At 55.7% G+C, this 25,715-nt stretch overlaps 1 protein-coding gene across 5 annotated transcripts in view; it reads left to right on the top strand.

Moving 5' to 3' along the window:
• Positions 1 to 4,360: 4,360 nt before the first annotated feature.
• The window catches only part of SEPTIN8 (septin 8), a 32,134-nt gene continuing 10,779 nt past the window's right edge, over positions 4,361 to 25,715 (top strand). For 2 of the 5 annotated variants that reach the window (XM_035560587.2, XM_035560586.2), the window contains exons 1-4: positions 4,361 to 4,471; positions 18,414 to 18,528; positions 20,261 to 20,456; positions 21,101 to 21,287. In XM_035560587.2, the coding sequence (XP_035416480.1) occupies positions 4,442 to 4,471; positions 18,414 to 18,528; positions 20,261 to 20,456; positions 21,101 to 21,287 (528 nt within the window). In that variant the 5' untranslated portion in view covers positions 4,361 to 4,441. Of the gene's footprint in view, positions 4,472 to 8,882; positions 8,902 to 18,413; positions 18,529 to 18,721; positions 18,866 to 20,260; positions 20,457 to 21,100; positions 21,288 to 25,715 lie in introns of those variants that run through there. The other 3 variants (XM_035560588.2, XM_035560590.1, XM_035560589.2) reach the window with 3 other exon arrangements.

Raw genomic sequence — 25,715 nt, forward strand, 5'->3', positions numbered from 1 at the left:
GGGCTATTTACGGAATGCTGTGGGCTGCTTCTTAGGAGATTTCAAGCCAACTGTTACATGTCTTGATATTTCTAATTTACTGGCTGGGACAAAAACAACGTACAGAAACCCACGATTAAATCAATTTACTGCTACTTTTTTTAAACACAAATATTGCAGCTTGCTCATTCTGTGTCATAAGCCTTAGGGAGCTGGCCTCTATTTTGCGCTGAGAAGTGTTGCCTTTCCCAGGAATAAATTTCACAAACTTTCAAGCTATTGACATGACAATGTAGTGAATTGCATAGAGAGCCTGGGCTGTTTTGGCACCCTGTCAAGGGAGGAAGGTAAAGGTTACATGGCTGCAATTATTCACACCATGCAAACCCAGGAAATAAAGTGGGAGATCAAGCAAAGTATCCAGTATTCCATCCCTGGAAGTGTTTAAGGCCAGGTTGGATGGGCCTTTGAGCAACCTGGTCTGGTGGGAGGTGTCCCTGCCCGTGGCAGGGGGCTGGAATTAGATGGGCTTTTAGGTCTCTTCCAACCCAAACCTTTCTATGACTCAGAGCAAAGTTGTTTCTGTGACACTTCAAAACTGAACGAGGTGGTGTCCCAGGCCCTGCTCCTTCCCCCATGGTATTCTCAGGGCCAGAAGGAAAGCAAGGTGCCACGCTGGAAACAAAAGAGGAAGAAAAAGGGAATATATTAGGATAGTCTCGGCTGGATGGCGTGCTGCTGCTTTGCAGAAAGGTGGGGCTTAGGTGGTATTGACCGGGGGTGGGATTTGTCCCCCAAGGCAAACTTATTTTCCTCTGAAATGAAATCAGGGCTCCCAGAACAAATGGAATGACAAAGCTCACGATTTTTCAGTTTCTGTGTTGATATTTTCATGTGAAACAAAGAGCATGCATTGTGAAGGGAAATAGCTCTTCCTTTGTTCCTTGGCAAAATGCAGCAACCTTCAATACATAAACAATTGAGCAAAAGTCTGCAAAGGGGTGGGAAGGGGGAGCAGAGGGAGATGATAATTTGCAGAGAAAAGGTATTTTCTGACGAACGAGCAAAATTCAGCTGTAACTCTTAAGACCTCAGTAACCACTTCAAAGGCTGTTTCTCAGCAGCAGCCGTTCAAATGCAGCTTTCCGTGCATCTCAGAGTTTGTGTTTATGAAATACTGCTTGTTCCACACAGATGTTGAAAGGACCCATCCCAAACATCCCCTGTTTTTCAGGTGGTGCCTGTGAACTTGATGGGATTCTGACAGGGTAATGCAAACCTGGCATGAGTTCAGTGTGGTAATACTGCCCTTCAGCATTAGGAAGCAGGGAAATTTGGGTCCATTTCCAGCCACTTCCGGGGAAATGGACCTACAGTTCCTGTCGACTTTACTTCAGCTGAGAAGGACAGTACTTTTATAGAAAATCTTTGTAAGTCCCATACATTGTCGGTATAACCAATGAACGTTTAATGAAGTTCTTGGTGGTTGTGCTGCTAAAAGAGTAACTGTGAAACCATTTCATTTCTAAAATTACCCAGGAGGATGTAATTCAAGAGACAAATAGTTACCAAAAAGCTACTTCCTCTGGCCTGTGTTGAGAAATGTGAAAGAGTTTGTTTATCTGCACCACCTGGATCTGAAGATCAAGGAATTTCCTCAGCCCTGAAGGACACAGCCATCTTCAGAAGGCCTTGGACTCGCTACAGTATTCGTGTGACAGGAGGATGATCAGTCACTCAGCGAGGCTGCATGTGAAGTAAAAAGGTTTGTGATAGCACTTATTTAACTCCACTTTCGTTGTCTGTACCCAGGTCACAACGTGAAGCAGCACCTACTGATCTCCCCACCGCCAGAACTGTGCTGCCATACCAGCGGTCGTGCAGGGAGGGGCATTTTCCTTCCCTCTCCCCGGGACAGAGGTGGGATGGACACATTCACGCCTCTCCAGTCTGTTGTATGCTCTGCCTGGGTTCTTCACTCTGCCTGTAGACAATTCACGGTGCATTTAACAGGTACAAATATTCCACTGAGTTTAGAATCCTTGCAGGAGCATCCAGCTCCACTGCAATATGCGTTTAATTCCTGAGTCATTAGGAACAATTTGCATAACAACGGATGTCCTAGCGGTTAAAGGAGCCACCAAAAACAATTCTCTTGAGACCGTTTTTTACGCACCTGGAACTTTTGAAATTATTTTTTGGAATAACAAGGTGTTTAAAAATAACTCTAAGCTTTTACACCGTGCCTGCCTGTGACAGAGATCTGCTCCCTGCTGGTGGCTTGCTAACAGACAAGGCAGGGAGGACTGCCACTGTAGGCGTCAGCATCACAGCTGAATCTGAGAGCCAAGCAGCAGCAGTGTTGTCCCTTGATCTGTTGCAAGGTCTTGGAATTTCCTTTATGCCTTGAATTCTGGCATCTGGTGTTCAGCAGTGCCCTCTTTAGAGAAGTACAGCATTTTTGCAACCTGTCTTTAACTAGAACAAGGGTATGGATTAGTAGAATTGATTCGGATGTAGGCATTCTACTCAGGAAGGACAAAAACCCAACATTTCTTAACTGCACTAGATTTATCATATTTCAGAAAGCGGATCACTTGGATAACACCTCCTCAGAAATGCTTTGAAATTGCTTCAGGGGAGAATACAGCCTCTTCCTAATCTCCTATGCCTCTAAGCGCTTGCGTTTGGTGACCCTTGCCCTCTCCCTTCAGTTATGTGCATCTAATTTTCATATCCTGTTTTATTCTTCCCGCATAAGCACAGCCCCCTTCTGGGCTGAACAGCGCTTCCCAGAGCTCCTGCAGCATGATTTACGTGGATGCTAAGGAGCCTTGGGAAGATGTAGAGAAATAACATGATCTTGCACACCTGCTGCAACGCCGCAACTCAGTGCCTGCTAGGGCAGCACGGTCTCATTTATTTATATTGTGGTGGGAGCAAGAGACCTTTGGAAAGATTGTAAATAGCTGGTAAGGGAGAAGATGGAAGTTAATATGGAGTGCGGGTCATAGAGTATTATAATGAAGCATAAGTTCTGTTTTAATTTGTTTGCTGAGGTTTGGTTGTCTTTGAATGCTTCTGTCCTGCTTTAGGGCACTCCAAGGACTGTGTTTTTGTGGATGATGAATGTAAAGGAACTGGGATATTGGTTGTCTTTCCTTTGCCTTCTCTTGCCAAAAACATTGAAATCTGGCAAACCTTTTGAAAATAAATGGGAAAAGGGCCTTAAGCAAGGTTGCTCACTGTTCCCTAATAATTGGGCTGGTGCTTGAAGGTTTAACTGTATCATAATCAAGTAACGGCTGTATTTGTGGCCTTTGTGCAGGATGCTGGAACTCCTGCTGCAGGTGATCTGGGAGCACCTGAATAGACGAGGAGGAATCCTGCGGCCAGAGCTGTGCAGGTGAGCTCTCCCTTGTCGGGTCCCTGGGAGGCGGTTACATCCCTTCACTGCTGCTTCCTTCAGTGCCGCAGAGCCTCCTGTTCCCCCCAGGGGTACGCTCTGGCAAGGGCACCGGGGCTAAGCTGGTGGAAAGAGTAGGGAAAGCCTAGGGCAAAACCAGGAGAGCAGACGGGTGAAGGCCTGGTGTAGTGACCAGCTGGGTGACAGCGAACATGTGGCGCTGATCAGCTGTTCCTTGGTAGGTACACTGCAGCAGAGGGCACCAGAAAGCAAGAAAAACGCTGCTCTCTGCTAACGGCTTGTGAAATACTAATGGCTCCGTGGCTTACGAAGGTGAAGGTTCTGGGACTGGCTTTGTGCTTCCTGCTGGAAGGAACGATGAAGGAAGTCTGTCGGTGCTCTTATTTGACTTTACCTTCCTGTAACCAGCAGGCAGCGTAACGGCAACGAGCTCCCAGCCTCCTGGCCCAAAGCTGCACCAGGACTGCGGCTTTGCCATTGCTCCAGTGGCTGACCCCTTCCCTCGGGGCTGTGGTGTGGTGGCATCTTGTGGCCTTCTGGAAGGCTTGGGCGTGCCTTGAGCCTGGGCAGCGCACACCTGTGTGTTACACCCGCGTGTGTTACATCTGCGCGTGTCACACCCGTGCCCATCACCTGCATCCCGCAGGGCCCTTCCCTCGGCTGCTCCCTGGTGCCGGGGGCCGCTGTCTCGGCCCCTTCCCCTCAGGGAAGCGCTGCAGGCCGGCCCCGAGCCCTCAGCCGCGCTCTCGCCCCGGTCCCGGCCCCGGCGGAGGCTCGGGGCCCCGCCGGGCCTGCCCCAGCCCCAGGACAGAGCCCCCAGGCCCGGCCGCGCTCCGCCCCGCGGTGCCCGCTGGAGGCCGCGGCCGAGCGGGGGCCGTGAGGGGGCCGTGGCGGCGGCGGCTTCCCCCCGGCTCCCCCCGGCCTCGTCCCGCCCCGTCCCGCCCCGGCCGGCGGCGGGGCGTGCCCGGCGGTGGCCATATTGGAGCCATTCCGCCGCAGCCACCCGCGGCGGGCACAGCCGCCACAGCCCCGGCCATGGCCGCCACCGAGCTGGAGCGCTTCTCGGTGAGCCGGGCCGCGAGGGGCCGGGGGCCGCCACACGGCGCTGGGCGGGGGGGGAGGCCGGGGGCTGCGCGCCGGGGCCGGGCAGCCGGGAGCGGGGCCGCCGTGGGGATCCCGCCCGGCCCCGGCCGCCCTCCGCCGGGGTTTGGGCTCGCCGGTGCCGCGGCTCCTTGTGGCGGCCCGGCGGCAGCCCGGCCCTCGGTGTCCCCGCGGCGCTGCGGCACCGCTGGCTCCGGGTCCCGGGCGCGGGCAGGTGGCCGCCGCCGCCGCTCTGTCGGTGAGCTGCTCCTCGCCGAGCTTCTCCGAGCCCCGCTTCGTTTCGCTGAGTCCCGGCCCTAAAGTTTCCGGCTCGAGGATGGATTTGCAGGGCTGTAAGCGACTGAAAACTCGCGGAGCGGAAAGTTGGTTGTGGGCGCGGGTCTGGGAAAGCCTCTGCTGCCAGCCCCCGGGCAGGGGGATGGAGGTGAACTCATGGCAGAGCGTGGAGGCACCGTAACCGTGCCCTGTGGTGCAGCCCTTTCTGCGTCTGTGTCGCGTGTAACCGCTGCTGCTGCGAGCTTGCTGTGCCAGCTGGTGCCTGCTCGGCTTTTCTGAGGTGCTACCAGAGCCTAAACGTTGCCGAGCCTGGGAGAAAATTGAATTTAATCGCGGATTCTTTGGTGCGGGTACTGCACTGCTTGGTGTGCTTACGTCAATGCTCTGTCACTTCTTTCTGTTTTAACTAAAAGTTCCCGAAGATGCTTGGCTCCCATCTGAGCACCAAAGTGAAATGGCTGCACTCCAGCATGAATTCAGCGCCCGGCTCCATTAGGAGAAAATCTGCTTACTTTGTGCAGGGAGCTAGGGTGGGTTTGTAGGGATCTGCCCGCTGAGCACCTCCCTGCTGATCTCTGCCTTTGGCCTCGTTTGCCCTTCTGCCTGGAACCCTGGGCCTAGCAGGAGCGGGGAGAGCAGCATCTTGTTCCCATTTGATGTAGGGCAGAGGGCTGTCCCAGCTGCTCTCTTTCCTTCATCCTCTGTGCACATCTCGGCTCTGCTGCCGCTCCCCCAGCAGACTCACGGAAGCCTCAGGATGAAGGTGTTCCGAGCTGTTCGTTCTGTAGGGCTTACAGCTTTCTTGGTGTCACTTCATGGCGCTGTGCCTCTGTTTCCTGAGCGTAAAGCCTGAATGGGGATGGTTTGCTACTGCCAAGAACTGATGATAAATTCATTTATTTTTACCAGCTGTTTGTATCTGCAGTGGGAAATAATGTTGAAAAAGCCTCCAAAGGAGGTTTTTGGTGTCCAATAATTCAGGCTATTCAGATTGGTGAAGCTATTTTAAGCGTCCAGCTGACACTGACATCCTGGAATGTGGTGACCCTTAGGTTTGGATAATGTGTTTTGAAAACTCCCCAGATGCACACTGCCCTTGTGCAGTCCTCCAGAATGCCTCTGTCTCCAGCACAATAAAGTTCCCTTGAAGTGCTGCTGTTGGAAATGACCAACAAAAGCAAATGAGAGGAAGCTCGCCTGTAGAAAGTTGCCTCAGAGGCAGCAGAATCACACCAGCGGTGCTCAGGACAGCCTTTGTTTTTGTGAATGTCCTGCTTGTGAGAGAGATCAGCTTCGGCCCCTGGAGGCTGAAGTTTTCTGCTGGTCTGCCCCAAGAACGTGACTCACCATTGCCGTGGTCGGGGCTCGGTCTGCAGGCGTCGGTTCTACGTACCTGATTGTCTTCCTTGCAGTCCTTCTCATCACACTCCGACTCGCTAACAGCCCGCTTCAAACAGAAAGTACTGACTTCATGTAATCTGGGCTATGTGTATGAGAGTTTGGGTCAGTTACGAAACGCTTTATTTATCGTCAAGCTCAGACCTTCTCCGTTGCCTCTTCTGGACAGAACTGAGCTAGCACACGTGGCTGCTGGAGCGGACGCTGGCAGGATTAGCAAGGAAGTCGGTACGTTGAGTGGGTAACAGCCCAGCCGCCCTGGGCGAGTGGAAGCCAAAAAGCACGTGAGATACATCAGGGAACGGCAGGAGCACTGAAGAAGTGAGGGAGAAGCAACTGAAGGTGCATAGGAGAATAAATGGGACGAGATGTGAGACCCAGACTGTGAGATGGTTTTGCTTTTGTGAAGCTTTTGCAACCCCCCAAATCTGTTGGTTTCTGTTTTCAAGTAAAGCCCGTCGCTGCCCTGAACCGGTCCCGTAATGGCCTGGATGAAACGTCCGGCTGGGAGGCGCAGCCGCGTGCTCTCAGACGCAGGGACGTGAGGAGGAGCAGGTGGCCTCAGCCTCCACGTTGGGCTGAGATAAGTTTAACGTGATGCCGTGCGTTTTGAAGATTCACGGCTGATTGGTGTGCGTGCTGTGATTTTGTGCACGGACGAGGGCTTTGTGACCGTTGATGCCCGGTGAAGAGGGCCCGGGATGCGCGCACGCAGCCGGGGGCGAGCTGTGGTCACAGGGTGGGTGCGTTCCTGCCGCCCCGAGGTTCCTTCACGTTAGCTGTCAGTCGCTTGGCTTTTATTGGCCGCTTTACCGAGAAGCGTTAATTCATAGTAGATCTTGTCAGAAAAACCACTGCTTTGCACAGAGGGAAGATGAGTAACGTCTTCCTCACCGGAAGGACAATGAGATTTGTTTCTTGCAGCAAGCTGTCGAGCAGCTCGGGGACTGTTTGGCAGCTACAGGTGAGCGTTACCTGCTGGAGAAGCCGATTTACAGCCCTGCCTCGTGTCCTGCCCTGACTTTGTGGAGGGAGGGGCAGCTCTGAGCTGCCCGAGTTGTGGTAAACTTCATGCATTGCTGCTGTTTCCTGTAAGCTCCTGTTCTCTCTTACTGACTGCAAGGCTTACACCCCTCCGGTGCGCGAGGGGTCAGCGGTACGTGAAGGACGGGTGTGAGGAGCGGGCTGAGGACAGCTCTGTGTGCTGTGGCCATGGCAGGGTGGTTGCCAGAAGCCTTGTGGCTGCTGGCCCTAAACATAGGCGTACATCTTGTTTTAATCAAGCTCTTGAGGGAAATGCTTCTGTGACTCAGTTCCAGTGGAAACTGGGGTTTGCTTGGATTTGGGCATTCCCCCCTCCTTGCTTTTTGCCCAGCCACTGGCACCATTTGGAAGTTCCAGAGTTAAATTTCCTGTGTACGTTTATTTTTTTTCCCCCAGTTATTTTACCTTTAGCTCTATGAAGGGTTTTCCCTGGGAGAAATCCAGGTGCTCCCCCATGCAGCGCTGAACAGAAGCGACAGATTTTTCCCTGAGCTGCTGACGTGCGCCAGGAAGCGAGCCCAGCGGGAGCAGCCCTCTCCCTCTGTGCCCTGGCCGGCTCTTCTGCCTGCAGCGTGAGCTTTTTTGGGAAGGCGGGATGGGGAAACGGGCTTCCATTGGAGCAGGCGAATTGGTGGTTGCCTCTCCAATCCCTGCAGTCCCTCCCTGGGAGGCTCGCCTGTGCTTCTGCAGGAAGCCAGCCCTGACTGCTGCGACCGCAGGCCCAATTGGCTCAACCACAGTCCGCTGCAGCTGAACGCTTATTTTGAGGCTATGTGCTGGGAACAAATGTTGCCCAGAAGAAGATTTTTATAGTCTTTCCCTCCCCGCTGTGGTGCTGTTGGTGAATCCGGAGCATCCCTTCCTCTTGCAGAGGAGATGCAACATGTTGTTCTGCGTGGGAGCTGCGGAGCTGCTCTGAACCGCTCGTAATCGTGGCGAGCGCCGAGGCAGTGGGTGGAGGGACGTGAGCTGGCAAATGCTGGGGCCGCGTGTGCCCTCTGCGTCGGCAAAACAAACGAAAGCCCGAAGAATAACTCTTTCAGGAGGCCGGCACAGCGTCAGGACTCGTCGTCAGTGCTGTGGTGGCAGCTGTCAGCCAGTCCCCAGCGCTGCTGGAAGGCCACAAGCTGCCTAAATATTATCTTCTGTAGGAGAATGCCAGCGCTGTCGCCAGCTGCGGGGAGGGACGCAGCCCCGTCTCCGAGTGCCCCCGCTGTCCCCGCTCCGCTCGGCTCGAGGCACCAGAGGCGGCGCCCGGTGCTCTCGGTGTTTGTCCGTCCGCAGGAGCGGCTGCCGTGCTCCTCTCCTTCCCGTGCTGCTTTGGCTTGGAGGCTGGGAGGGGACGAAATGGCGTGATGCTGATGTGGCTTCTCCCGGGTTGTGCAACGGAGCGGAGGAATTTGGGAGGCCACGGGGCTGAGGGAGAAGTGCAGGGCGCTTCCACCCCGCCCGTGCAGGGTGGGGCTGTGCTCACGAGATTAGCTTCGGTTACCAGCACCTGTCCTCGGCACCTTCCAGGCTGTGGATGGGAGAAGCTGCCCTGCTGGTTTCGGGTCAGTTGTGGTCCTCAGAAATAACCCTGTCCTGTCCCGTCCCGAACTTGTTGTGAGGAGCTGACGCCCAGCCTGCCTGTTCTTCACTTCTGCCACGTACCTGCGGCTGCAGCGCGCTCCGAGGTTCGTACCTGAAGCTCGGCGCTCAAATATTCAGGGATCGTAAAAGTGCCGGAGGGAGACTCAAATATTCAGGGAACGTAAAAGTCCCAGAGCAGCCCAAGTGAGAAAAATGATCCCAAAGTCCAGGGCTGCTCCTCCTCGGTCGCGCTTTCCTTCTGGAGCCTCTCCCCCGGTGCAAGCGGCCTCGCCTCCGGCACGTGGCGTTTGGGTGCCAAAGTGGAGCCAGGCGGGGAGTCGGCACCCCCTGGAGCGGTGTGACGGGGGGATTTTGGGGGACTGGGGGTGGGTTGTGCCTGGGAGGGCTCCTCAGGTACCTCCCTGGTCATCGCCCTCGGCCTGCGGCTGGCCGGGGCCCGTGGGGTCAGGGGTTTGGAGGCACCGCTTTGCTTAGATGTGCGGATTCCTTTGTGAAGCCAAGAAGCGTCCGTCTCCCACACACGCGAAATTCCTGAGATGTCAAACAGCTCGAGAGAGGTTCCCATGGAGCACCCTGCCTCAGGGCCAGCACCCGGCTCTTGCTCTCTGTGCCTCGCGCAGCCCCAAAACCGGAGCGCAGCGGGGAGCTGCGAGGCGAGAGCGCCTGTGCTGGATCCCTGCTGGGGCTTCGGGGCTGCTGCCGTCCTCCCTGGCTGCTGCCTGAGGTGCTGCCCCCAGCCTGTGCCACCTCCGCGTTACAAGTGCGAGGAAACAACGCGGGGAACGTCTCCGGAGTCCTCGGGAGGCGGGGAGCGTGCCAGTCGGTTCCTGCTGCAGCCGGGGCCGGGACACATCCCGCGGCTTTCGGGCAGGCTGCGCTGTGCAGGGGCGCTCTCCTTCCCCTGCCTCTGCAGCAAAGGTGTTCCAGCTCCTGTTGGGGAACACAGGTTATGCTGTGGTTTCGCGGAGACTGAATAGCCCCTTCAGCCTATCTTTTGCCATGTACGTTTTTCAGGTAAAGGTTTTCTTTTTTCTTTTTCCATGGCCTCGAGTCTTCAGATGAAAGGTGTTCTGTGCTAACGCACCTGGAAGCTTCCTGGAGGCTGCGTCGTTCGGCTACCCAGCAGGCGGCTCGTTAACGTGGTGGCTGTGGTTTAGCTCAGGGCTGCGTGCCCGTGGGATGTAAAACTTCTCTTCCTGCTGTCTTCCAGGCGGTGTCCCGAAAGAGACTTGTCCAGCGGCTGGGAGTGCTGCTTGGGAGCTGCAGTAGGGTGGCAGCATAAGGGAAACGGGGGGGAAAAAGGAGACAGTGGTGACCCCAGCTCCTGGGTTCCCATTAGAATGTCCCTATTCCCTTGTCTAAAAATATAAAGAATAGCGTTTCTTTTTTTTTGTAATCGGGCAATAAGTTCTGGAGATGTATGTGGGAATTAGGCATGTTTATTTTCAGTGGTAACTAAAACAAATCATCACGGTGGCTGATATCCAGCATGGCTTGCTCAGCAGCTGGGCAATTACACGGTGGGGATCCGGACCCTTTCCTCCGTGTTAACGCCCCCCCAAAATGGCCCCAAACCTTTTCCATGGCACTTCGTAGGGGCAGGTGCTCAATTTCCCTCTTGGCTTCGTCCCACATGTGTTCGCATTTCCCCGGGTGGAACCAGGAAAGGCGTCTGCTCCTCTTCCTCGCGGTCACAAGGAAATGACCACGAGCTGGGAGCACCTCTGGTGAGCATGGGGAAGTCTCCAGGTGGATAAGGGGGTGGGATTAGTCTTCTGTCAGACCTGGCTGATTGTGAAGTTCCGTGAAATCAGAAGCCTGAGCACACTGTGAATGGGTAACTTCAAAAAGAAAGGAGCTGGGGCAGCGTGATGTGTTCCTGTTTGTCTGCATTTGGGGTCCTGTGTAAACAGGCCGGAGGCAAAGCTGGGTTTGTGTTCTGGACTCCGCTTGGCTTTGAATGGCTCGGGGGGGGGCTGGAGTTCTCAGGCTGCTGAAAAGCTGAACTTTCTCACCCTTTGAGGTCATTCTAGAGGAAATGTCTCTCATTTTTCGTTCCACAGTCTCGGCTTCAACCAGCTTTCCTCATTCTCAGAGGCTGTGTTCATGTTTGCAAAGCACCGTGTGCATAATGCCCGCAAAGCATGTTTGGCTCCTTTGTGAGCTCTCACCCAGGGCTTCTGCAACGGGGCAAAATGCAGGTTTAATCCTTCCTTAATTAAGAAAGCCCTCCCAATAAATTACTTCACAGATGTTTTAGGGAAATGGTTAAAAAACAGGCTATGGGAAGGAAACGTGTGGAATTTTGGTAGAAAAAACTCGAGAGAGGAATTTCAGCCAGAAGCAGTCAGTTTGTTTGCAGAGAATTACCGCTGATGTTGCCTTCACAGGCTGTGGCTGTCATCTCGGGCGTTGTTGTGGAAGGGAAAACGAGGAGCTGTACGCTGCCTTCAAACCTAGCTCTGGAGTCAGAGCTGGTGTGTTAAGCCAGCGCCAAGTCGCGTGGCTCTGTAGCTGTGGGGGGGACTTCTGCTTCACTTTTGGGAGGAAGGCAGGCTGCCGAGGCGAGGCCGAAGGCAGTGCCTGCAGCTGGGCTGGCTGCTCTCAGGCGCTGAAGGGAGCACCATTACCTGGCTGGCTGCCGCCATCGGGACGAGGCGTGCCGTGGAAATCGAGGCTCCGTTCTGGCACCAGGAGCTTGGGCACAGGAGAGGAGTCGAGGAGCTTGCCCGAGGAGCGCTTTCCTTAGAAGGAATTTTGCTTTCTGCTTTGGATTCCTCACTGCCTTCACGTGGGTAGGTGAGCACGGCGTGTTCAGCACGCTGTGTTTCTCCATGCGCAGCGGTGCCTGTTGTGCCCTGAGGCCAGCGCAGGACATACGGGGTTCTTTGAAACACCGACGCTGCTCCGGGGTGTGTGTGGTGGTGTTTGCTTGTTTTGTTTTCCCCAGGATGCTGAGTACTGCTGCTCACGCTGCCCTCCCTGCTCTCAGGGCTCGTGCATCTCTCCTGAGAACGGGACCAAAAGCCTGCAAGAAACGCATCGCTTCGGGCAGGGTAACCTTGAGTTAGCCCTGAGGGGAGAGCCTCAGCTTCTGAGCCTCCTGTCTCTGTGCTGTTGAGTGGCCGTCGTTTTATGGGGCGCGTCTTGGTGGTGGCTCCGTATCTGGGCTCTCCAGTGAGGTTTTTGCCCGCCTGGAGTGCAGCTGGGAGGAACACGAATAAAGGCTCGAGTGTCTGGGAAAATTCTTGGCATTCTTAGCGGAGCGGTTTGAAGGGGGGCTGGCGATTGTTTTCCTCAGCGTGAGGTTCCCACTGGGGGACCGCACTGCGGGCTGGGGGCTCCTAGACTGCCTGCAGCCGTGTGTCCGCGCAGGTGTGGGGGTGCTGCGGTGTGCAGGGCGTTGGGAAGGAGCAGGATGTGAAGGTCCCTGGGGGTTTCCCCGCCACCGATGGAGCGTCAGGCATCACGGTGTCACGGCTTACGATTCTTTGTGGCTGCCACAGCGAGGAAAACACTATTGCCCTCCCTGCCCAGACCCAGCGAAGGCAGAGCTGCCCACACCATCCGAAGAGCGTCCCGTCTGGCCAGCAGGGTGGACTGGAGTGGAAGGTAGCAGAGCAGCTCAGCCACAGCAGGCTGCGGTTGTAAGACAAGTGGTAAATCAGCATAATAAATCGGCATAAACTCCCCATCTGAAGTTCTCTCCCAGTTTTTCTTCCCCCCCCATTTCTCTGGCTCGTTACAAAGTGCTCTACAAAGGGGATCTGGAATCTCAGCTGATCTTAAGCACGTGCCTGAGAGCTGTCAGACTCGGGTCAGGTGCTTGCTCTCGGCAAATCTGCCTGAGACTGGTGGCCTTGGTGTGCAGCGAGTTAGCTGAAGAGGTGCCGAGGTCTCTGCTGATGAGCCCAGCTGCAGCTGGGCTCCCTTTCGTCTTCAGCACCACGGGCACCCCCAGGTCACGCTTGCTGCACGTGCAAGGAAGATGCTATTTAAATGTGTGATCTATTTTGGACGCCGCTAACCCCGTAAAGGTGCTTTTTCAAGCGTTCAGATGCGGTGTTACTACCCCTCAGCTGCTGAGCTTGGCCAAAGAAACAATTCCTTGGTGAAAACCTGGGTCCGTGCTGCTGGGCCTGCGCTTGCTGCTGTCTGTTTGCTGGTGGCAGGCGCCTTCTGTTGAGAGAGCATTCGGGGCTGGGCTGGGATCATGCGGAAGGGGTGGCTCGCCAGGTTTCTCTGCACTGCTCCCGAAACTGGGCCGAGCCCCAGGGAGCGCCTGCTGGGACGGAGGCGCTGGGGTTGGCTCCCGACGCTGTTTGCCCAGAGGTCTCGGGGCAAGCGCTCGGCTGCTCGGTGACTCAGTTCACGTGTGGCACGTGGGTAAAAGCCCAGCGCCCCGTGAGGAGTCTTGCACTGAGGTGTGTTTGGGGAGGCCCCTCGGGCATCGCACGGCTAGCCCTGCTGTGGGGTCCTGCCGGGGGACCCTGCACGCATGGGGCCGGGGGCAGAGCTGTCCCGGCTGGGTTCTGCAGCAGCTCTGGGGGCAGCTCCGCTCCCAGCAGGGCCAGGCCGTGCCAGCGGCTGCTCGGCTGCCCGCGGTGGTGAGGCCAGCCCGCTCCACCCGGGCGTAACAAACAGCCGGAGCTCGGTCAGGCCTTCCTGTGCTCGGCTGTAACCGAGACTCCCCGCATCAGGGCTCGGTAACGTCCTGGCTCCAGGACTCGGGAGACAAGGGAGCAGCATCCTACAAACCCCGCTGGTATTTGGATTAATCCTCCTGTTTCACGCACTGCTGTGCTGGCGGATCGTGGGCTGGGAAGCAAGGGGGTGAGCGTTGCTCCGAGCCCCCCCAGAAGCCCCCAGCTGTGCTGGGCACCGGCTGCCGTGTCCTGCCGGCAGCAGCCCTGCCCGACACCCTGCGGCCGCAGAGCGGGGGGCTTGGAGCTTCCCTGCTCTTCCTCTTGCTGAGTCTAGGGGGGCTGCGAGCTGTCTGCTAGCGCTGCTTTATCTTTGTCTTCCGATTCGATCATAAATCGGAGGGGATAGGACCTGCGGGGGCACCGGGGGGAGCATTTGGGAGCTCCCGGCTGCCTTTGGGCTTCCTTCCTCGGGGTGAGCGCCAGGAGTTGCACTCAGTTGGTGTTTTAGCTGACAAACGCTGGAGGTTTTAGTTTTCACTCTCGGTTTTCCGGAGCTGTTCACGAGCTGCTCGTACAGAGCCTGCTGTGGCAGGGGCTAGGATTTACAACTCCTTCGTGCCGAATTCTTGCTTTAAAAAAATAAATAGTTTTATCACCATTTGTGATTGTGGTGTTCGCTTACACTTTGGCTTACACGTGTGCCTTCACCTGCTCCCGTCAGGAGGTCAGAGCTCTGGGGGCTGCCTCAGGCAGCAAACACGAGCGTGTGGCTGCCGAAGGACACTTCTCCTTGAGGCTATTTGAGAGGTGATGCTTCCCAATTGCCTTATTTAAAAAAAAAAAAAAAAGGATTTTATTATTTGAACAGCCGATGTCAGAATGGTTTTTTATGCCCAAGTTCCAGTCTGCTCCTGGCATGGAAGCAAGGAGAGCGAGGGCGGCACCTCCACGAGCAGTCAGCTTCTCCAGGAGGACGGCGTGCCGAGCGAGCGGCTGGGCCCGGAGCCGGTGACGTCCCCCGTGGGTTGTGTGGGCAGCAGGAGAGCCATTGTTCCTGGGAGCGGTCGCTGAAAAATGCGACGGTGCAAAGTGAAACCGGTGCTAAGTTGGAGGTGAAGCAGGAAAACCGTGATCGGATTTATTTTTATATTTCTGAAGAGCTGTTGGCACGGTGGCGGTTGCCGCAGGCTGCGCCCCTTCTTGTGTTTCTTTAACCAGTGCCTCTTCCAGGGGAGCCTGGTTTATACGTGGTTACTGCTCTGACACCTTGCGGGGACGTGGATTGAGACTCCTAGAAACGGGTCTCTCTGCTGGTTTCTCCGCTGCCTCCTCTCGCCTCCCTTGCGGCGAGGGGGCAGAAGGCATTGTGTTCCGGGGCTGTGGCTGGTGGCCAGCTGCCCGCGGCTCCGGGTAGAGCCCTGGTAGCTCCCGTCACGGGATCCACTGGTGACTGGAAGCGGCGTTCAGGGCTGCGGCGGCTGTTCGCGGTGGGAGTCTGTGCTCAGAGCCATCACGAGCCCTGAATTGCCACGCCGCAAAACGACCGCGTGGGCTTCGGGAAGCTCGGCTGCCCCTCGGTTGTCTGCAGCCCCAGGATGGGCTCTGCCGCCCGGTCAGAAGCGGGAGAGCGACTCTCCTGGCTGTGAGATGGAGGATCTGGATCTCATCGGGTGCTGTGGAGCCCGGTGTGAGCGGGCAGGGCAGGGCTGTGCCTCTGCTCGGCTCCCGCTGGGCCGAGCCCTCGCGGCTGTGCCACGTAACCCTTGTGCCGCGCAACCCACCTGCTTCTGCCCTGGCCTCCTGCCCCTGCTGTGGGCTGGGGAGGTGAGCACACGGCTGGCCTGGCCCTCAGCAAACAAACGGGGAGAGAGAGCCCCGCTGGAATCTCGGCTTGTTTCACAACACATCAAAACAAAAATTCACGCTGCTGCCTCACTGCTGCCCTCGTTATTGCAGCGTTCGTGTTCTGGATCGATTGCGTACGCCGAGCCTTGCGGGCTGGCTGCATCTGCCGGCAGGAATTCGGTTCTGAGCGTGACCTTGCAGGTTTATTAGCAGGTGAGCCGTGTCGGGCTGTCCTGGAGCGGGGCTGGGCGAGCAGGGGCTGCCCGAAGGGGCCGGCGGGCCCGTCCCGGTGCCGCAGGAGGGGGCGGCGGGCGCTGCTGGGGCGGCTGGGCTCCGCTCCGCACCAGGCGGGCGCACCACACAGCTCTGCGCAGGAAAACTGCTCGTGTCCCCAAGGCTGCCGAGCTCGTGTGCTTCGTGGGTTGGATGGGAAGAACAAACGGAGAGAACCTTCTCCGTTTTCTTTCCCTCGGCCCTGTTACTTCGCAGTCGCTGCTGCTGTTTGCCCTCACGCCGCAGCAGCAGCACGGTGCCTCTGGAGCCTGAGCGACAGCCGGGCTGCGGGCAGAGCAAACGGGGCTCAGCTTTGGGATCGGCGGCATCTTGGGCTTGGTCCGGCTTGTTGTCGCTGCCTCCAGGAATAAAAGGAGGCCGTGCGTTTCAAGGTCATGGACAAAACCCATTCCCCGAAGTCTGGCTCGCTGGTGTGGTGACTTGGCGAGCCGGGGAGCCCGGTGGGGTGAGCGCACCCCTGTCCCGCAACAGCAGCAACCAAACGCTGAAAAGAAGAGGCAAAGACGGCCTGTGCAGACGCATTTGGGCTCCCTCCGGCCGAAGCACGACCGAGTTTTCGGCGCTGCCGTGCCTTGCAGGAGCCTGCTCTAGGAGCTGGAGCGGCGCTGCCTGTTGCCTGGAAACCTTCCTGCGAGCCGCGGGCGCTCAGCGCCAGCAGAGCCGTCGGCAGGCAGCGTGGGCCTCCTTTCCAAAACGGCGTCGCAGGCTTCTGCTCTGTGCTGGGCTCTGCTGCCGTTTGTTGTCTGGAAGAAAAAGCAGCAGAGCGTAGCAGTCGAACCGGGTGATTTGCCCCGGAGCGGGCTGCTCGCCGTGGTGGCGCTCGGGGCAGAGCGGGGAGCGGGAGCCGAGGGAATGAGCTGGGTGCCCCGAGGAGCCTGCCGAGCTGCACAGTGGCTGCCTGTGCCTTGAGACAGTCCCCTTAGGAAGGGCGGGGGGGAAAAAAAAAGAAGTCTCCGGCCCCTTTCCCAGCAGACACTTGCCCGTGTTGCCCTTCCTGCGGCTGGGCTCAGTCCCCGCAGAGCTGTCAGCCCGTAGCGTCGTGTGCTGGGAGCTGAACGGCACGACGTGGAGGTTCCTGGGCCTACGGAGCCCTTCTCAATTCACTTAGCGTTTGCCTGAACGCTTGGCCACCTCGAAACCTCAACTGACACGTTCTCTCCCACAGGAAGCCTTTAAACGATTGCCGTTTCCGCGTAGTTAGCGAGCGCATCGATCCTGCCGGGATGGCGCAGCACCGCCCGCGGGAGGCCGCCCGCAGCCCGGCGGTGGCTGTCCGGGGAGTCCCGAGGGAGAGAGCTGGGCTAAAACCGTCTGAAAGCCGGTAACAAACGAAGCGGGAAGCCAGAAGGTTTGTGTGTCAGGCACAGGAGCTGCTTCGGCTGTTTACAAGTGGTTCTTGTGATTTAAACAGCTTATTTTACGAAACCGAGAGATAAGGGAGGCTTTGACTGGAGATGCAGTTGAAAGGTTCCTGATTTGTTTGGGAATCTCGTTGCAGACCCGGGGAGATGCACGTCGCTTATTAGGTCGCTTCTGCTTTCCTCGTGAATTAATTTAAAGTCCGCCAGCCAGCCGGGGCTCTCCTCGGGACGTGCTCTGCAGCCTCACACTCCGGGGCTGGGACTTCGAGGCTGGGTTTGGTGGACAGACGGAAGAACTTGAGCCGAGCAAGGGACAGACACGTCTTCCATCCCCATCTTTCCCTGTCTGCGGGTGGTTAAGGTCCTTCTGCGGGGTGATTGTGGCTGGGGCATCCCCCGAAACCATCCCGGTGAAGCCCCGGGAACGAATTTGGTTCCTGGTGAAACAAACGTGAGCTGAGAGCAGCCTGAGCCGCGGTGGCACGGCAGCGAGCCTGGTGGTGCCTGCCCTCCTGCCTGCAGGGGTGGCAGCCTGCAGCACCACGGCTGCGTTCTGTGTTAGCCTTTGCCTTCTGTTTGACGGCTTTCTGTTGTTTGCTGGGGGTTTTTTGGTTGGCGGTTGTTGTTGTTGGGGGCTTTTTGAGCAGTGCGTTGGAGTGACGTTGACTGCAGAACCCGTGTAGTTCTTTGGTACTTCTGTGCACGTGGTGGGCCACCTCTGCCTGGTTTCGTTGGGCATTGACTGCGTTTGTTTCCAAGCCGGGCTTTCTGTACAGGTGATCGGCTTCGTCCCCCTGTGGGGGAGGGAGGAGACAGAAGGAGAGGCGAAGTGCTTGTGGGGGAGGCAGGAAGAGGAACAGCAGAGAAGCAGTGGAAAACTGTGCGGTCACAGATGGCGAAGCCAGAGGGTTCCTCGTCCTGCCTGCCCGCCCAGCGCTCCTGGGAGCGTGAGCAAACAAAACCACGCTGCTTATGGCAGCAGCGAAGGAAGAAGGATCAGGGAGTCAGGGGAAATGCAGAGCCGGGCCAGCTGAATTCCGTGCTGCAGAGCTTAAAATAAAATAAAAGATGAGGAGGAGGGGGAGCAGTGGGCGATAAAGCACACAGTGGTGGGTTTCCCCCGTTAACCTCCCCCAGCTGCATGGAGCTGGGGCTCGTGCTAATATTTACTTTGCTTTGTAGGCCGGTAGCGTGGCTCTTTCTCTCTGAGGCAATTCCCCATTAAGAGCAATGCTCTTCCCTCCCCTTTCTTTTGTTGGTGGCCGTCAGAGGGTTTGAGATGAAGCATGGCAAAGCGCAGGGTGCTGTGGGCAGCGTTGGGGTCTGTGCGGTGGCTCTTTGGTGCCCCAGGAGGGCGGGTGGCTCTTCCTTGGCCTTGGTGCTTCCTCCTGGGTCCCTGACTTTCTGTGTCGCTGCAGCTCTGCTAATCTGTCTTTTTCTCCCTGCCAGAATGAAGAGAAGAGGAACCTTTCCCTGGGGGGCCATGTCGGCTTCGACAGTCTCCCGGATCAGCTGGTCAGCAAGTCCGTCACACAGGGCTTCAGCTTCAACATCCTCTGCGTGGGTGAGCACAGTCCTGCAGAGACAGGGCTCAGCTGGCGGCCTCGTGAGGTTGGGGCCGTGTTTTCTTAGGAGTCCTGCTGGGACACAGCCTCAGTAGTGACTTAAACTTAGGGAGAGTTTGGGGAAAGGCTTTAATATCGACTTTCTGCCTTCAGCTAGGGAAAGGGGAAGGAAGCAAGCGTGTGGAGGACTGGCCAGCTCTGCACTGCAGCGGAGCTGCCAGCGCAGGCACGAAAAGAGGCAGGGAGGTGCAATGGACGTGGTTCTCAGCCTGGTGAAGGGCGAGGAAACCGAGCGGCTGAGCCTTGTGGGTCAGACCAGAAGAGCTCCTGGAGATGGTGAGGTGTTGATCTGCTTTGCTGTAGTAGTTCGGCAATAGGAGGGACTAAGGGAAGACAGCACGTGGTGATGTTCGGTCGCTGCTGCTTGCTGCACTGGTGTCACAGAACAGGCACGCTGCCTGTGACATGGCTGCGGGACTGTCCTGGACAGCTTGCAGGCACCGAGGCAGATCTCAGCAGCTCACTGAGTGCTGTGCGGAGCTCGCTTTGAGCTCAAAATGAAGAAAACTTCCACCGGCTGCTCCCTGTTGTTTCTTTATCCAGCTGCCCACCAGAAAGGGCTGCTTCTGTGTGTGGACATGCCAGGCTGTGTGCTAAGATCAGTGGGAATGTGCACTCTGCCTTCTTCTAGAATGTGCAGCATGCTTTTTCCCCTGGTGCCCTGATCCACACTGTCTCTAAACTTTATTGTTGACGGGCCCAGATTTCACCTTGGCAGAATGGTGGAGACAGTCTCAGCCCCGCTAGCTAGAGGCAGAGCCGTGCTTCTCAGAGAGCAGAGTAAGAGCTGCAAAGCTGACTTTGGTGTGGCTGCTGTGTGGATGGAGGGGGAAAGGGTTACAGCAGGACGGGCTTTAGTCCTTTGACACATTAGCTGTACATGTTGGACCACGGGATTAGGGGTGTGGAAGAAGGACAGGCTGCTCTAAGGCTTCCAGGCAGACCAAAGTTCAGCTGCACAGTGAAGTCATGAAATCTTTATCCAATTTTTTTTTTCTGCTGTGAAAAGAGATTTTCTGTCTGATAGCAAGCGGTCCTTACAGGCCCAGAGCTGCCTGCCTGTTTCTCTGCCCAGAAATAGGCACCCAGGTTCCCTCCTGACAGGGGCCACCTCTCCCCAAATGTACACGTCCCCAGGGGACTTTAACAGTTAGCTAAAGTGTAGAGAGAGCAGTGAAGAAGCCTGAAATCTCACAGAAAGGAGCGAGAGGAAACCTCATTGATGGACTCGCGTGTCCCGTCCGTGGTACACCAGACACCCATCGCTTGGCACTGATCTGCAGCCACCGGGGGCTGTCGCTGTGTCTGGGACAGCCAGCAGCGGAGCCAGGGAGTCCTCGTCAGCAGGAGCAGCCGAGCTGCAGGCAGTCTCCCTCAAAGACTCAGAACTCTCCTAGAGCTGTGCTCTCCAGCTCCTCTGATGCAAAGTCAGCGTGGATGGAGGGGAAACGCTGTTTTAGTTTGCTCTCTGGTCCTCAGTGGGGAGATGAGACCGAAGTGCTCCGTGTTAGCTGTGCGTTAAGGATGGGAGGCCTTCGAGACTGCGGTTACCTTTGGACAGTTATGTCTGGTCACCAGCAGGTCGTGGTAACCTTTCACAGCGTAACTTGGTTCTGCTCTGTAATTAATCCTCCTCGAAGTACCTGAGACCTGATAAATTCTCCTCCCTAGGTGAGACGGGCATTGGCAAGTCCACACTGATGAATACTCTTTTCAACACCACGTTCGAGACGGAGGAAGCCAGTCACTACGAGAGCGCGGTTCGCTTGCGGCCGCGGACCTACGACCTGCAGGAGAGCAACGTCCACCTGAAACTAACCATCGTGGATGCGGTTGGATTCGGGGACCAGATAAATAAAGACGAAAGGCAGGTCTCGTGCCATCTGCTCGGCATTTCTGGGCAGCAGGGGAGGTGTCTGCGTTTCTGTTAACGTGGCAGCTCCCTGCAGTGCCTCTGGCTCTGGGGACTGGGTGCAGAGCGAGCTGGGTGAGGAGCCAGAGAGACGGGGGAGGTCAGAGGAGGTGTTGCCAGCAGAGAACAGTGTATTCCAGGAGTGTGAGCAGTTAACAAGCCGTCCTCAGCACGCGGCTGGGAATTATCTGTTCTGGCAATTGCTGGTGGCTCTGGCTCTGTCTTGTTTGATTACACAGACATCTTGTTCAGGCCCCAGGTAGAGGATTTCTGGGACTCCAAGGTCTCTCCATGGTCATCTGGCGTTGCTACAGCCAGATGGCTCAGCCCTGAGACCTGTGCAGAGTCTGATGTGGGGACGTAGTTGTCTTTTCATGCTCCACTGTCATTAGACTTTGCAATGCAGCCTCGGGAGGTTCCAGCAGCCTTTGGATTATAAGGTCTGTGTGTAAGTGCCACTTTTCTTGTTGTAAAGCTAAATTATTGGAGTCTTACAGCTGTTTTAAACAGCGTCATGATGTATCTAGGAGAACTCCTTAAGTCTTCAGGCTGCTTAATTGTGAGCTCCAGTATCTGGGTTGCTAATGGTATGGTTTTAGTTACAGGCCGATCGTTGAGTACATTGATACGCAGTTTGAAAACTATCTGCAAGAAGAGCTGAAAATCCGCCGTTCTCTCTTCAACTACCACGACACGAGGATTCACGTCTGCCTGTACTTCATCACTCCCACCGGGCACTCGCTCAAGTCCTTGGACCTGGTGACGATGAAGAAGCTGGATAGCAAGGTAACGAGCTGGAGGCTGCGCTGTCCATTTCTGGAGGCAGTGGTATTTCTGCCAATGTTAATTGTCATCTGGAAGGCTCTGTTCGAGTGCTGGACTCCTTCCTGCACATTAGTTAAGCAGTTTTTAGGGCTTTGGTAGAACTTAACCTGGTGTTTGCTGAAGCCTTGCGTTTGTTTTCTCACTGGCTTTCTTGAAAAATGGCAGGTGAAAAACTGTTTTCAAGCAAGCTGTGTGGAGTCTGGAGTGCCCGTCACTGTCACAGCTTTACCCAGATTAGTTCATTTTTTATCAAAGCCATCAACTGCATCGTTGGTAACTCCTCTTTAAAGGAGTGCGGGTAAGGATGCATTCCAGCTCCTACAGTTGTGTTACGGGAACTGCAGAGCCACCTCTGCTGTCCTGACGTTCCCTCAGGGGCAGAGGAGCTGGAAGCAGCCGGACAGTGAGCTTCCTGAGGCAGTGGCTGTACAGAGACACGGGCTGAGGAGAAGCATTAGCTGTGCGTGATGGCACACGTGTGCGTGAGGTGACGCTGCTGGAAGTGCCAAATGATCCGTTAGATCACAATATCTTACGGAAATGTAAATGCGGAGAGAAACTCAAGGTCATCAGCATCCTGGAAGCGGGTTGTGAGAGGGTCTAGCTGGGGTCGTTTCTTTGTGCATAAATGAGGGCTGCCTGGGGGCAGTGGGTTACTTAACCGACCGCTGGTATTCCTGCAGCTCACAGGAGCTTTCTGACACAGTTCTGGTTGTTCTAGCTGACTTCCAGGGAGCCGCAGGAAAGCTTCAAAGGTCACTAGTGACAGCAGCATCTCTTCCCATCTTAGCAAGAATTTCCTGTCTTCAAGAGCAGCACTTAGCAGCGCGGTGGTTCCTCTCAGATGGCAGACGCTGATCAGCTCATACGGAGGGCAGATGAGGCAGCCGGGACCCTGCAGGAACTGGGGATGCCCTGAATTGTATCTAGGGAACATGCTCTTCTCTGGCTCTTGTCCACGTGCAGCTCTATTGGACTTTCCTGGTGGGAAGAGTTCCCCGTGGCAGGGTCCCTGCTGCTTGCCCTCGCCTCCCGGGGCAGCTGGCCTACTTTTCCTTGGCCCCACTCCAGAGCAGGCACTGGCTTCCCATCCCAGTGGCCTGTTTGTAACCACGGGGGCTGTTGTACTGACTGCTCCAGGAATCCGAAAACTTTCCCTTAATAAACTCTGTCTCTTGGCGTCGTGCCAGCATGACATGTTCCCAGAAATATGTTTGGAAGAAAGTTTTTGCACGGTTCCCGTTGGTGCTGGTGGTCCCACAACGCTTCTCTCTTCCTTCCCTCCTGCAGTCCCTACTTCTCCCATCTCCCCGTGGCTGGCTTTAACGGGGTCCTTGCGTAGTACCAGAATAAATCCTTCGTGCTTGTGCAGAGATGGGAACTTTGTGCACACACAAGCTTTTATATTTCTAAACTTCCACTGAAACAGTTGTCCCTGAAGTCGCTTTGTCCATTTGCTCCCATCTCCCTCCCTACCACGGTAAGAACCTCCTGGATTTCGTGGTGGGTTGGCCTCACACAAGGATGCACAATAAACCCAACAGGCAAGTAGAGCCATTGATCCCTTGTGCGTGTCGGGGCTTTTTGTTGTATTTCTCCATCGGTGTCGCCCCAGGATTTGTGTGCTTCCAGGCACTCCTGGAGGTTCGGGGCCTGGCAGCCCGTGCCTTTACCAATATTCGTGAACCGTCTGTGCTGCGAGGCCAGCGTGTGTGTGCAGCTGGGGCACGCTGCCACACGTCTGCGTTGTGTGGGCACGCCTGGACCTGGCTTTCTTCTTGGGAAGCTTTATGAGGCGGCTGGCCTCGGTCTTACAGTTGAAGAGTGGGGAACACGGAGGCAAAAAGCAGAGGGGAGGCTTTGCTGCGCGCTCTGCTGGGTCGGCATCTGGGGCTGGGTCAGGAGGGTTGTGCAGGGGCCTGGCTCAGCGGCACCTTCCCTTTGGCACACCGGTGGTGGGGCGTCAGCTGCGGGGCAGGCGCTGGGATGTGCTGGGTTTACAGGGAACCTTGCTTAAAGCATGAAATTTACAAAATCCCTCCTGGGTAAAGCTGTTTTGTAGACAGAATCTTCTGTTGTACTGTGCTACAAAATTTGTTTGGCTGAGCTCTGGGCCAGCTGTTGCAGGGGGTATTTAATTACACCCAGGGAGCCAGAGGCACCTCCAGAGCTGGTGCTGGGGAGATGGGAAGTGGCTGGTGGGGCTGGTTGCTGGACAGAAACCGTGTGTGACCTGGCCAGGGGTTAGCTTCCCGTCGGGCTTAATCTGGGAAAAGGAGGGGGGAAAATAACGTAAAGAAAATTGCATCAGTATCAGACAAAAAGGTGATTTATTTATTTTTTTTAAACGCATCCCTGCCTGCAAAGTGATGGCGTAACTGCGTGCTGCTGTGGGCATCCTGGGGCTCCCTGTTTGCAGTCCCTGGAGGGTTTGCAGTCCGCATATGGTCTCACGAGCTGTGGCTAATTGCTTGCCCTTCGTGAGCTGACACGTCCTAGGTGGGTCAGCAGCCAGTGACAACGCCTTGGGCCGGTTTGTGCCTCTGCTGCGTGGCTTCTGAGGTGGCATCTGGCTGTTGTCTTCGTCGGGACTTGCATCTGGGAACGCTTTGGAGATAGGGAAAAACCCGGTTTTATTTCACAGGGTGGAAATGCATGTGGTCTTACTATATTAGGAAAAATTATTTTCTGTCAACTTACTTATTTGGGCACATTCTTGTAGGTTTTATTTTTGGAGCTGAGAAGCGGCTCTGTGGTCAGCGAGAGCCGGGGAGGAGGCGCGCTCGGTGTGCGCGCGGAGCTCGCTATCTCGGCTGAAGCGCAGACTTCCTCTGGCCGTAAATTCCAGCCAAGAGTGCCAGCACGTGGACTGACGTTCGTGCAGACACTGCGCCTGATTCAGCTGGATGACAATCCACTAATTAATTTAATGATTTTGATACTAGATTGTTAAATGGAGAATAGCGCTCTTCCACCGTGAGATATTAGGGTGGTGTTCTGGGATTTTGCCTACAACCCAAGGTAAAGATTCTGTAGAAGTAAAAGTGGAGGTAGAAGCCTCCCGTGGTTTTGGCATTACTGCTTTTTACTGGCTCTTTAAAGCCTGTTCAAGAAGGAAAGGAGAGGTGACTTTCATTCTCTAGCTAGCTGTGTTTTGGTTTGCTTGGCACTAACGCAGCGTGCCATGGAGCACCTTCTGCCCAGTCCTTTTGAGTCCTCTTCCCTTATTATAAAGGGATGAGCTCAGCCTAGCCTTAGGCAGCTTTTTGGGTGTCAATGCTCAAAATCGGAGAAAGGAAAACAGCAGGATAATTAGATGTTGTTCCAGGTATCACTTGTTAACCGTGGGATTTCAGCTTGGGGATTCCCAAGACGTGCATGAAATCAGAAGAAAAACAGTAATTATATATATAAAAATAAATAAATAAAACAAAGGAACTTGCAAGGGAAGAAGAGGGAAGCACAGAAGTACCCCTAAATGCCCTGGAAGTCTCAGCAGTCCTGGAAAGCTGGAATTGAGCTGGAAGAAGGTAGCGCGGTCAGTGTAGCTGCATTCCTGGTAGGTCCTGATGTATCTCTCTTTATTTAAGAGCAGCTGCGCATATTTTTCAGGTGTCAGGAAAAGACAGAATGATCCAGGACAAATTTAGCTGAAAAAAAAAAAAACAGAGCCTACTGCGAATCTTTTGCCGCTAATTAATTGTTGGCATTTGTTTCGGTGTTGGCTATCGATTACTGGAAATGCAACAGCTTGCCAAAGCCCTTTTGGGTTTTGAACTCGGTGGCAGCACGTCCTGATGGACTTGCCTTTGCAAAGTGAGAGGAACGTGGTTAAAGGGACCCAACACAACTTTTTTTTTTTTTTTGCTTTTGGGAAGAAGAGGGGGGGGGGTTAGGCCAGCTGAAAATGCCCTGATATCTGTCGCCCTTGGTGCTCGTTTGTCGGTGTGCCTAGCTGGAAGGGCTGCGGGGCGTGAAGCCTGCGCGCAGCAGCTCCCTGGCAGTGCCTTCCCCACGCAGATGGTGCTGAGCAGGGGCTGGGCGAGCCCTGAGCTGACCCTGCTGTGTGGCGTGGGTCCGGGCTGCCTCCGCTAGCAGGTCAGCGAGACCCAGCTGTGGTCACGGCCCTTTCTGCCTCCGTAATGAGGACATCTACCCGCTGAGGAGTGCGGGGAGACCAGCAGAGCTTGTTCGGTGGTTTTCAGGTCCTTGGCAAATGAGGCCAGACCGGTAGCTGGGGGGAAAAAAAACGCAAGTTTTATCTTCTCAGCGTGTGAGTAGCGAGGTGTCGGCTCACACAGGAGGTGCAGGGGGCACGTGGCATCCCGAAGCTGTACCCGAAGTCGTACCTGAGGTCGTGCTGCTGAGCTGGGGACGTGGCCGGGACCG

Source organism: Cygnus atratus, chromosome 14, assembly GCF_013377495.2.
Source record: "Cygnus atratus isolate AKBS03 ecotype Queensland, Australia chromosome 14, CAtr_DNAZoo_HiC_assembly, whole genome shotgun sequence".
Classification (NCBI taxonomy): Eukaryota; Metazoa; Chordata; class Aves; order Anseriformes; family Anatidae; genus Cygnus; species Cygnus atratus.